Source organism: Austrofundulus limnaeus, unplaced genomic scaffold (assembly GCF_001266775.1).
Source record: "Austrofundulus limnaeus strain Quisiro unplaced genomic scaffold, Austrofundulus_limnaeus-1.0 Scaffold0, whole genome shotgun sequence".
Lineage (NCBI taxonomy): Eukaryota > Metazoa > Chordata > Actinopteri > Cyprinodontiformes > Rivulidae > Austrofundulus > Austrofundulus limnaeus.
In genome coordinates, this window is record NW_013952402.1 from 3,512,400 (window position 1) to 3,523,978 (window position 11,579).

The 11,579-nt window shown below is 37.3% G+C and overlaps 2 protein-coding genes across 5 annotated transcripts in view; one reads left to right on the forward strand and one right to left on the reverse strand.

Moving 5' to 3' along the window:
* The window catches only part of elovl5 (ELOVL fatty acid elongase 5), a 12,919-nt gene extending 11,344 nt beyond the window's left edge, over nucleotides 1–1,575 (forward strand). Inside the window, exons 7-8 of the mRNA XM_014017401.1 lie at nucleotides 200–334; nucleotides 819–1,575. Coding sequence (XP_013872855.1) covers nucleotides 200–334; nucleotides 819–947 — 264 coding nt within the window. The 3' untranslated portion in view covers nucleotides 948–1,575. The remainder of the gene's footprint in view (nucleotides 1–199; nucleotides 335–818) is intronic.
* A 2,883-nt stretch (nucleotides 1,576–4,458) lies between these two features.
* On the reverse strand, nucleotides 4,459–10,362 carry fbxo9 (F-box protein 9). Of its 4 annotated transcripts, none has more exons than XM_014017022.1 (13): nucleotides 10,190–10,358; nucleotides 8,666–8,740; nucleotides 8,191–8,322; nucleotides 8,041–8,098; nucleotides 6,686–6,785; nucleotides 6,285–6,412; nucleotides 6,092–6,206; nucleotides 5,870–5,988; nucleotides 5,589–5,679; nucleotides 5,210–5,305; nucleotides 5,026–5,119; nucleotides 4,703–4,857; nucleotides 4,459–4,630 (listed from the first exon to the last, which is right to left on the reverse strand). In XM_014017022.1, the coding sequence occupies exons 1-13, from the start codon at nucleotides 10,190–10,192 to the stop codon at nucleotides 4,522–4,524; spliced, it is 1,275 nt and encodes a 424-aa protein (XP_013872476.1). In that variant the 5' UTR covers nucleotides 10,193–10,358; the 3' UTR covers nucleotides 4,459–4,521. The 4 variants fall into 4 exon arrangements, with proteins under 4 accessions (XP_013872476.1, XP_013872551.1, XP_013872390.1 ...); XM_014017097.1 differs by having other exon boundaries at nucleotides 4,703–4,854; nucleotides 6,285–6,415; XM_014016936.1 differs by having other exon boundaries at nucleotides 6,285–6,415; nucleotides 10,190–10,357.
* Between the last annotated feature and the right edge of the window lie 1,217 nt (nucleotides 10,363–11,579).

Genomic DNA, 11,579 nt, shown 5'->3' on the forward strand with positions numbered 1-11,579 from the left:
CAATATTAGTAGTTATTAGTAACTAAAAGAACTTAAATTAATTAAAAAAGAAAACCAGGGATTTCGGCTTAAGAGATGAATGAACCAATTGGTGGGCCAAACTTTGGTCACTCGTAGGCTGGATGTGGCCCTTGGACCACCAGTTGAATAGCCCTGCTCTAAAGCCTTGTGTATGTGTGTGTTTTTTCCCTCCACACAGATCCAATTCTCTATGACCATTTGCCAGACAGCGCTTGCTGCCATATGGCCATGTGGCTTCCCCATAGGATGGCTTTACTTCCAAATCAGTTACATGTTCTCCTTCATCGTCCTTTTCTCAAACTTCTACATTCAGGTAAGATTTTATTGTATTGCCCTCCGTTTTTCATAGAAACATTAAAAAATGTAGTCTTTGTGCTGTAAACTCCAGCACTTACTGATGCACCAAACTGGCTGAGCGTAAAACCAAACCAATGCCTTTTTTAGACGTGTTAAAGGAAACAGATTATTATTTTGGGCTGTTTTTTTTTTTTTGTTGGTCTGAGGTATAGACATCTAAACTTGTCCAACAGGAAATAAAAGTTTCCAGAACAAAAGAGAAACTAAATGACACAAAAGCATCCAGCTACTGTTAGTTTATTGAGAATGCTTTGAATTGTTTAGCTCTTTTGGTATTTGTCCAAATAGCACAAATTATTGGTTCGTTTTTATGAGCCACTAATTATGTGYCTTTAATGAAGTTCACGCCAGTTTTCTGTTGATTTTAAGAGTTAAAATTGAAATTTCCTTTAAYGACTGCTGTGGTGCATTTTAAAGAGGAAAGCTCTTTTTTATTCCAGACGTACAGAAAGCAGAGCGCTTCTCGAAGGAAGGAGCAGCAGCTCGGATCTTCCGCCTCGACAAACGGCCACGCCAACGGGACGCCGTCGATGGAGCGCGGCGCGGCCAAGAAGCTGAGGGTGGATTGATATTTGAGAAACATGCTCTCGCTGCTGGGAGGAGGGGTGTTTATATACTTGTATCTGGGATAGACCAGCACTTAATTCAGATAAAACAAGCCATAAGCCACATCCAGTATCTCCAGAGACTTTGTCATGTTGGGTTTTTTTTTCCACACATTACTGCTGATTGTTGAATTATTAAATTATTCTAAATACAAGACAAGAGTTTTGTAGTGTTGTCCACACTGTAATGTCCTCGTTGGCATTTAGTGCTGCTTTGCACAGCAACAATGTTGTTTGTTGGCAGAAACGTAATAAGAATTCAGTGAGAATTAAGAATAAACAGAAACTTTATGTAATTTTAAAAATGGATTTACTRTAGGGTCTTATTTAATCTCACTCCTGCCTGTGCGGTTAGATACTCTGTTTTATCCTCTGGTGTAAATAATTGGCAGGGTGTAGCAAAGTTTTTTTTTTTTTTTAAATAAGAAGTGTTTACAGAGCAGGATCCAGCTTGAATGTTTAGTCGGATTATGACCAAAGTATCATCGTTTAAGAATAAGAAGGTTGTATTTATTTTCAGGAGTGTTGAAGCCACAGTGTGAGAGGAGAGGGGCAGGGTTTTCTGAAATAAAAATCTCAGTTTTGGTATCAATTTTTTTTTCACACCATGTTGTATCTGTTTATTTATTCAGCCCGTCACGCTGTGAGCCACTATTCTGCTTTTAGTTGAATTCAATTAAATAAGAGGTCATATTTTCACCATGCAGTCATCGTTAGTGGCCCAAATGGAATAAAACTGCCACGAACTATGAAAAGGACCTCTTGTTTCACAAAAAGTTTTTTTTTTTACAAAAGTATTGTGGTTTTACCCAGGATTTAGGGTGATTTAAAACATTAGTCGATAATTTGGTAGGATTTTGGGTTGTATTTTCTTTTAATCTACTTTTATAACTTGTGTAGAAACCTGAGAACATCAGCATTTTAGTGTAAAAGTTTTAMCTAAAAGTAGTGCTTTCTTACAGTCGTCCCCTCCGATATGTTTATATTTATATTTTTTTAATCAAATTTCAAGTCTTTAACAATTTTATTTAATCAAATTATCAATTGTATTCATTTATAAGAAATAAAACAGGGTAAAAGTGTTGATTTTAGGTCAAATAAAAAGCTGAATTATGTGGCTTTTTAATATTAAAGCAAATGAAAATGATCAGAGTTAAAACTATCAAACTTAGCATATAAAGAGTTAAACAGAGAGAAAGCCATGCTGATTTTATCACTAATGATTAAATCATATTAGAAAAGTGCTAAAAAGCCCACTTTAAATTTTGCTAACATGGAGGCTGTTTCCAGCTTTTATTACGTGTGTAGCTTCGCTGCAGTTTTACCTTTTGCTAAAAAGTCATGAGTTCATTTTACTTCCTCTGACCTCCAAAGACAATGTTGGAGTGGAGAACAAATACAGAAAAAAATTAAATGTTTAAATTTCACTCAGAGCTGCAGACTCAGTGAAACGAGACACATTATCAAAACCTTTCAGTATTCAACTTCACTGCAATACAGATCCTGTTTCTTCATCTGCTGATAACACAACAGAAACCAAATATTTTCAGTATTTTGTTTTTGATGCTTTTAAACTTCACAGCAGGTTTAACACAAGTTCAGTCTGTGGATTAATCTGTGGTCGGTGATTTTTTCCCCACTGTTAATAAACTCCAAATGCAAGTCTTTGTTGCTAGAAACATACTTTTCATGAGATAATCTTACATTTTTGGCTAAATCTTCCAAATGATGAGTGTGATCTTGTGTGATATTGCCTCATTTTGCATTTTGTTATTCTTAGACGTACATCTGTTGATTACTTCCTGAGAGTTTCATTAACATCTCATGCAGTTTAAAGCTTAGAACTGAGAAAACATCTGCAGCTACAGCACAGAAGTCCAGTTGCTTCGTTTGTACGTTTTGAATTATTAACATTCTTCCAGTGGTTTATGAGTGCTTTTGCAGAGTTAAGTGGTGGAAAAGTGACGTAAAATACAAAAATAAGCTTCTCTTCTGTTTCTACTTCACTTCAGCTTCCTGTTGAGTCAAAAGCTCCAGTGTGTAGTTAATGTTGAGACACAAACACACTTTCACTTCCACTGCTCGGACTTCCTCAAACTTATGTCAACCGCAAGGGGAGTTAACACACTATAACTTGTGACAAACACACTTGTTCAGTTGTTTTCAGGGACTGTAGCCTCACAGAGTTCAAATATATAACGTTAAGGCTGGATTTGATGTCAGTTACTCGTGACAAAGTGCTTTCACAAAAAGGATTAGCTGTGATTTTCCTATTCTCGAATCTTCTAGTAAAATTCAAAACCGAACGTGTGAAAAGATATTAAATTGCATTTTTATGCCCGTGCCTCAAGTTATTCACAAATACTAATTTTTAATCAGAACCTCTGCGAAACTCTTTAAAAATCGGCTCAAGTTGAAGTCAAAAAGCAGCATTTTAGTCTGATCCAGATCAACTATTTTATGATTAATTCCTCACCGAAAATCCCGTCGCTTGGTTCCCAGAAAAAAAAAGTAATGCGTGGATTAAATCCATGTGTTCATTGTGAGACAAACACTGCAGAAGTCAGAAATCAGATCTGTAATGTTGGCTCTCTGACATTGTGTAAATGGACCCTTAGGATGCTTTTTTTGCAGGAGTCATCATCGCACAAAGCAACCTGTGAAGGACAACCTGCATGGCTACAGACTGTTACACTGRAACAGTTTGTGTGGATGTTGATTCAGTGTTCACACAGTGGTTTCCTGTTTTGTTTCTGGTATGACTTTTACAATCCAGGGACTTCTGCATACTTKCTGCATTTTACCCTGTGGGTGAACATCAACAACATTCAGCTCATCCAGTAGAACGAGWACTTTAAATATTTCTATGTACAGAAATGCACGTCTAATTACGAGTTTAGCTTTTCTTGTACTTTCACTTTCTTTAGCTTTTGGCTTCTATGTAGCCCTTTGCTATATTTGATTTTACATTCAGCAACTTTAGCTAACCTTGTAATGTTTTAAYCGTTAGCTAGCTTTTTGTTACATTTGAATCTTAGCTAACCTTTAGCAACGTTTAGCCACTTTCAGCTTTTTAGCTAGTGTTCTTTTGAAAGACGCGACTCAGTTTCAGCTTCAACAAATTTCAGCAAATTCAGCACAATATGTTCACGCTGCATTTTCAGACAAAAATTCTATTCAATTTTGATTTCGTTTTTTGTTTATTTGCAGAAGAAAGTGCACCATGAAACAAACAAACCAAAAAATAAACTCAAAAAAACATTGAGAACATTCATTGCTTGGAACAGGTGGGAAAGGTTGCTAATTAGTTTAGCTTTTAGCAAATCACTAATTTCTGATTATCAGAAAATAAGAAGCATCCTAACAGGCAAACCTGAAACATAACATGCTTGCGTTTAGGAAACATTAGGGTTTTAAACGCGACACCATAATCCTGCTACAGCACTAAATAATGGGGAGTATGCTTTTTTTTTTTAAATGGTGAATCAGCTTCTTCTGTGATCTTTGTGGGATCATGCACAGGTGTGTTTTTTTCTCCTTACAGAGGCTGCTCAGAGAAAGCAGTGTAACTCTTCACACGTGCAAAGAAGAAGGGTGTGTACATCTTGTCAAGGTCGAACGCTGTAATGACCGTYTCCCCAGTCAACCTGAAAACATTCATGATTATTAAAGCGGCAATATTATTATTTCCAATGATAACGACGCCCATTAAGTCTTACTTGTAAGTGATGTGGCAGGAGTGGTGGATCCACACAAGCTTGCTGAATCTCTGCTGCCCCCTGGTGGACAGATGCAGTCCCACATGGAAGCTGTGTTCAGCCTCTGGAGCCGGGCTCCGCCTGTAGAACCGATTCCTAGCAATCTCAGCTGCCTTCTGTCAACAAACAGTTGAGCATGAAACTCGCTGGTTTAAAGAAAAAAAGTAAAAAGTTTGAATGACTTGATTGTAACGCAACTGCTCAAACACCCAACGCACACCGTGTACATGTTTATTCCAAGGCAGGAAAATAAATACGATAAAATGACCTCGTTATTCCCTCACCTCCTCTTTTTTCTTGCAGACAACAGCAAAAACTTTGGTTTGATTGTCCGTCTCCTGCAACAGACGGAAATGACCGAGCAGAACAGAATCCATTCTGGGGAAAAAAAAAGTAATGAAATCAGCTGTTAAAGCAAATTTATTTTTAAACTTTTCTTCAGTCTGAGCTGGACGATCAGAGACGTACCTGGGGTTTCTGGTACGCAAGCGGGGAACAACAGACAGAGGGTCCTCGGGGGTGGTGAGCATGAGGACGTGGCCATCGGGGAAGAACCGGAGATACCTAAAAACAAAACAAAACAATGACATCATTTTGTAAGTATTTTAAAACATATTTAAAATACAAACAACTTGCCAAACACTTAAATGTCTGTATTCATTCAGAACACAATAAAATGCTTTTTAATGCAGAATACTGGAAAGTGTTTGATCAAGACTAAAGAGTTGACTGATAAGAACTATTAGAAGAGCGCTCCCTCTGTTGGTTACTTTTTWAATTAAATTAGTGAACTTGATCCAACAAATTATTAGTTTTTGAAATAGGGATTTCAAAGGTAATTATTTACCTGAAATATGCAACATGATGCCACGCCCTGTAAAACCCATCCAGTGACTCCTCCCCTTGGCGGATGTATGATGTCTTGCTGATATAAATGCCTGTAGAAACATAGCATAAAAAGGAAGTCTTAACCGGGTGTGCATTGTAGCAGTAATTTTGATCCTTGTTTAGTTCTTATTTACTGAACAATATTAGTTTTATAAGAAAGTCAAAGCTAGATTTTAATATTTTTTTTATTTGGCCAAAAAAATGAGAAAACAGAAAACACCCCCACTGCTCCAAAATTACCATCAAAACGAACACGTGGCCTCTGCAGGAACATCTCCCTCCAGGACTTGAAGGGTACAAGTTTGGTGCAGTTGCGCCCCCACACCCTCAAACAAGCAGAACGCCAAATCTCTGGGTCCCTGCGGAGCGTTAGAAGTTAGAAAACCAAAAAGGAGTCGAACGTTAAATCGTAAAAAACTAAACAGAGTTTTCATTTCGTCATCCGTGGAGCGACTGCCTCACCTTGCACAAATGTAAAAGCCCCGACACACCAACGAAAGCTGCTCCAGAGTGCGCATGTCCAAATCGCTCGACACAACCCAACGGAATATGTACATCAGGATTTCACGTGGCAAAGCTGCAGCCGGAGAACACAAACCACAAGTCAGACCTGGGGTAAACATGTTCACGTCTCAGCTCAAGTGACTGATTCGACCTGAAATGTGTGTTTGAGTCATTTCGAACTCAGGACTGCAGATCTTTGGGAAGGAACTCTCCAGGGTGAGCTGCTGCTCGAAGTAGGCGAGCAGATCCTCGATCTCACCATCAGCATCACTGTCTTCACTGCTGCAGAAAAATAAAGTTCTCCATTTGTAATCAGGACTATAAAACTTGACACAGAAAAACAAACAAACATGATCTTATTTAGKGCAGGATCATAAACCCAGAAACATCAGTAGTTTCTGTACAGAGAGCTTTATTACAAGAAGCGTTTCAGAGGTTTTAAGTTATTTTTCATTAAAGGCGTAAAGTGAACAGCTATAGAAATGTTTTAGTGTGAAAACAAATGAATTGAGCATCTTAAAGTCAGAAACACAAATTAAAAAAACAACTTACAAGTGTCCTCCACCTCCGTCTGTGTCAGCAGGACGGCTGTAGTTGATTTTAAATTCAATGTCTGGAACAAGCTGCATAGCCATGCGATAGAATTTGATAGCTGCAAGTAAAAACATCAGATCGGATATCAACAAAAAACAGCGGATTCTGTAAGAAAAACAAATCTTACTGAGGTTCTGCAGGACTGAAGGACTATAAAACTATAGCTGAGGTTATTTACAAGCCGTGTTTCTATCAAGGTTTTTAATGCGCATTTTGAAGTATCGCATCAGAAAAGCTGAATGGAAACGGCATGATTTGAAAAAACTTCCTCTAATTTGCATAAAAGCTGATACGCTCGCTTGCGGTGGTTTTTGTTTTGTTTTTTTCGAAAAAGAGTTAATGAGCAAAAGTACAGATGGAAACACATTTGTCGAATCAGTTCTGACATAGCGAACATTTAYCTCACATGTTGATCAGCTGTTCCCGCTGTCTGTCCGAAACTGGTCCCGGTACCAGAGTGACTTGCAGCTGGACCCTCATCCTGCTGTCGGCGTATTCTCAGTTAATCCCATAACGTGAAAAGAATTGCCTTTCTTTCTCTACGTATCCAGACAGCATGTAAATACGCCAAAACTAGTTGATGACAGAATAATTACAACTTTCCCGATAGTAGCAACACGTTCCTGATAACTTCTCTCCATTTTCCTGAGATGCGACATTTACTTCCTGTTTACAACACGCATGCTTCTGACATAAATGATTCGTTTCAAGCCAGTTGATGGAAACACGCCAGATTCGCATTTCTACGTTTTTTTCCTTTTTGCGAAATTTTAAAAAATTGCTCAAAATTCGAATTAAAATTGGATGGAAACACGGCTGTTGTTGTCCTTCATTAGTGATGAAGTCATTTGAAAAGCTTGTTAGAGAAGTTCTTTTATCTGAAGTTAGAAAACATTCGGACCCACTTCAGTTTGCAGACATGTAGAGGGATGGAGGACGCAACAGTAGCTCTTTTAAAAAGGATTTCAGACACTTAGAAAGCACTTTGCAAGATTGCTTTTTATTGACTTATCTGTTTTTAACTGTTTTCAATCCCAGATTTCAGCAGAGAAATCAATGTTTTCATGGTCTGGATTCTGCTCTTATGTTGGCTTGTGGGTGAGGGTCTCTCTAAAGTCCTTCTGTCCTCTGCAGGCTCCACTCAGGGCTGCGTTCTTTCACCTCTTTTATTATTTTTATTTGCAAATGATCATCGCAGCCAGTATCCAAAGCGCCACGTTTTGAAGTTGGCTGATGATTCTGTTGTCCTGTCTCTCTCTAAGATAAAGTATCTACTGAAGGAACATCCACATTCATAAATCCTGCTCACATACCTTCATAGACGGCTCCATTCTGCTCCTCCTGCACAGCTCGCAGAAACAACTCTGTGGCCTGAGGGATGGAGAAAAAGCCGTCAATCTAAAACACAGCTCGTACAGACTAACAAAAAATAAATAAATAAAAATAACGTTTTGACGACTTGCCTTTTCTTCTCGAGCAATTTCCTGAGTCCTCCTCACGCCTTTAGCTCGAGCCAGCCGGTCACCTGCTCCACTCGCCCCAGAGCTCGGTTTGAGTTCCGACATCCACCGAGCTCTGAACGCAGTGAGCTCCAGCTGCAAAAACATCCCATCAAAGCACCACACAGAAACACAAGATCAGTTAGTTAATTCATACCAGCAAGGTTTTACAATTACATCTAGTTTCAGTTATCATAACAAAAACATTTAGTGATTTTTAAGGGACATTTCACTAATTTAGTTCATGTGATAGTCATACATAAAACATACCATTTAATAATACCCGAGAAATATCACACAATATAATGTTTTAAGCCAATAAGCCGAAACCGCAATTCAACAAACATAAACAACATAAACAAAAAAACTATCAAAACACAAAACATTACTTTATKGATGCAGAAATCAAATGTCAGTACACAAGTGTTTTTTTTTTTACCTGAATATCTGGTTCATCTGAACTCTCATCTTCATCCTCCTCTAACGTACCATCAATATTTGCATTTTCTTCAGCCTGCAAACAGAACAGGACTCTGCATGTTGTAGTCTGGTTTATGAAGGTGGAAACATGGCAACATTAAATGGTTACTGGTAGTGTTTATGAGCTGACCAGTCACAATAAATCAAAATAAGGAAAAATTTTAACACCGAGTTGTTATTATTTTCAAATTTAGCATCTTCACAATGATATGTAGTGTGTTGACATTTGACAWTTTATCACACGGCCTGGCAACAAGGTGGTTTTGTTTACGACAGTGCCAGTTTGAAAACTTGAATGTTATTGGTCTTGATGGATGTCATTAAWAATGCCAGCTATGTATTTTAAAAGGGAATCCCAAAAGAACTTAAAAAGATTAGAATAAAAAGTAATATTTCTGAAGACATGCCTGTTACAAAACTTGTATTTAAAAAGGTAGATTAGAAAGATTGAGATTGTCAGATGGTGTCTTTATCAGCTTGTTTCTTCACACAAATCTAAATCACGACAAATCGATATTTTCACGTTTTTTGCACTTATTCGGTGTCAGTATGCAAGCACGGATCACATATAAAAGCAAAGGCCTGTTTTTAACCTGCTTTGCACTTCAGACTTTAACACGTGTACCCTTCACTGCACTGTAATAACAAGGCAGTAAGGGGTTACTTACATTCAAATAGCACACAAGTTGATTTGACTTAAAATTCTCCAGCAGATCTAGAAGGCTTTTTTTTAAACTGAGGATAATATTGTTTACTTAACATGCTGAACCAATAAGGAGCAGAAGTGGAGCTACAGAGTGCAAATACACAGAAAAAAAGAAGCTAAAAACTAGAATGAGCCTAAAAATCAAACCTTTTACTATTATACACAATTASTGATAGTTACTTATAATTTCAAGAGTAAATATTTTTAATTTCTTTCCTGACTTTTAGGATCATTACAGCTCAGTCCAACTTTCTTCCCAGCCTTATTTGTGCTGTTTTCATGACTGCTGGTGTCTTTGTTTATCTTTTTGGACAGTTTTGTTCCTTTTCTTGCAGAGCTCAATAAGTGTGGTAAATGCAAATAATATGCAACTTCCTTATTCCAGCGGACAAACAGCTAGATAACCCAAGCAAACGCATATCGCTCTGAACAGAAAATTATGCATATCTTGGAAAAAAAAAACTTGCTAAAATAAACAGACATTGGTGGAAGACGCTTGCAAATCTAACTATTTTTGTCGCCTGCTACCACGTGATGCTAATCTTACCATGTTCTAGCATTAACTAAAAACACTTTTCACGGTCTCCTATAACAAAATTTTACATTTTACAAATAACTCTGAGTTAAAACAGTTTGATAATAACTAACAGACAGACCCGTAAACTACGAGTTACCTTACGGGAGCCAGGTGGCGTGTTAGCTTCACCAGCTAGCCTAGCCTAGCCTAGCGGTTAACTTGTTTACCTGTTCAAAAACAGGTAAAACACGGTGACCCACCATGACACTTAGGCCGGTAGTTTTCCTCGTTGTCTTCGTAGGTTGTCAACGGTGCCGCTTACAGTTCACGGTCGGAGAAACGGACCACACAGCGGACATATTTACGAGCTCGGAGGAACGCAGCCATGTCGCTGAGCGGCCCCGGAGCCTCGGTGACACAGACAGGAAGTGAGCCGAAGTTGGACCGAGAAGGAGCGCTGAGACGCCCCTGCTGCTCTCCGGAGAGCTCCATGCTTCACCTTGCCTTGACCGCTTTCAATATAAACAAACAAACAAACAAACAAACAAACAAACAAACAAACAAACAAACAAACAAACAAACAAACAAAAATAAATAAACAAATGACCCTTTTTATAATACAGTGACAAATTAGACTAAAACATCCTACTATTTCTGAAGGAGACAAAATGCAGCTGTAATGCCTAAAATATAAATAAATATTAAACTAAATATTAAATTAACTACAGAATTATTAACATCACTAAATTCCACCATTTAAATAGTTACTTTAAACTTTTAATTGATGCATGTGTAATGAATGTATGCACCTTCAAGTCCAATTTGCTTTACAGACATTGATACCCTTGGGTTGCATCACATTTATCAGTAGTTGTAAAATAAATCAAGATGGGAAAGTTGTTAATTGTTTTTTATTTTCTATTTTGAACTTAAATAAAGAAACTTCTCTACCATTTGTGTTTTGTTTGGTTATAATAAAACAAGGCAAGAAGGCTAAATGGTCCAATGTCCATCCGCAATACAGGTAGCCTACATAACTTCTAATAAAACTGTTTTTTAAAGCTCCAACACATCTCAGACTTCWCACACTTACAAGATATTTGACCAAAACAGCTATAACTTCATCTATTCTTCTTCTGCTACCTTTCATTTCATTTAGTATTCTTTTTTTTTTGTAAATTGTTTTTTTTTTATTTAAAGAAATGAGKAAACTTAAAAACAAATATAGTTTATTTAAAAACTCTTATACGGTGAAAGATATACATTCCTCTAAAGCAGTGGTTCCCAAACTTTTTATCTTCTGACCCACAAAATATCTATTGCAAAAACTTGTGACCCCAAATATTACTAGTCCGAGTACATAAACTTTGTTAATAACCCTAAAAACAAAAGCTACACAAATATATACATACTTATTTATGCTTATTTTGTGTTTTGTAATAATTATAGGGGAAATATTACATCACCAATTATTTTATTACCCTTTAAATTGATTTCTGAAGTGCAGTGGTTCACAAACCTTTCGGCTTTTGACCCACAAAACAACAGTAGCAGAGACCTGTGCCCATAACTATTTTTGGATGATAAACATTTGTATCAGGTCAACTAAACATGGGCATAGCAACAATATTTATTATTCTACATTTATAC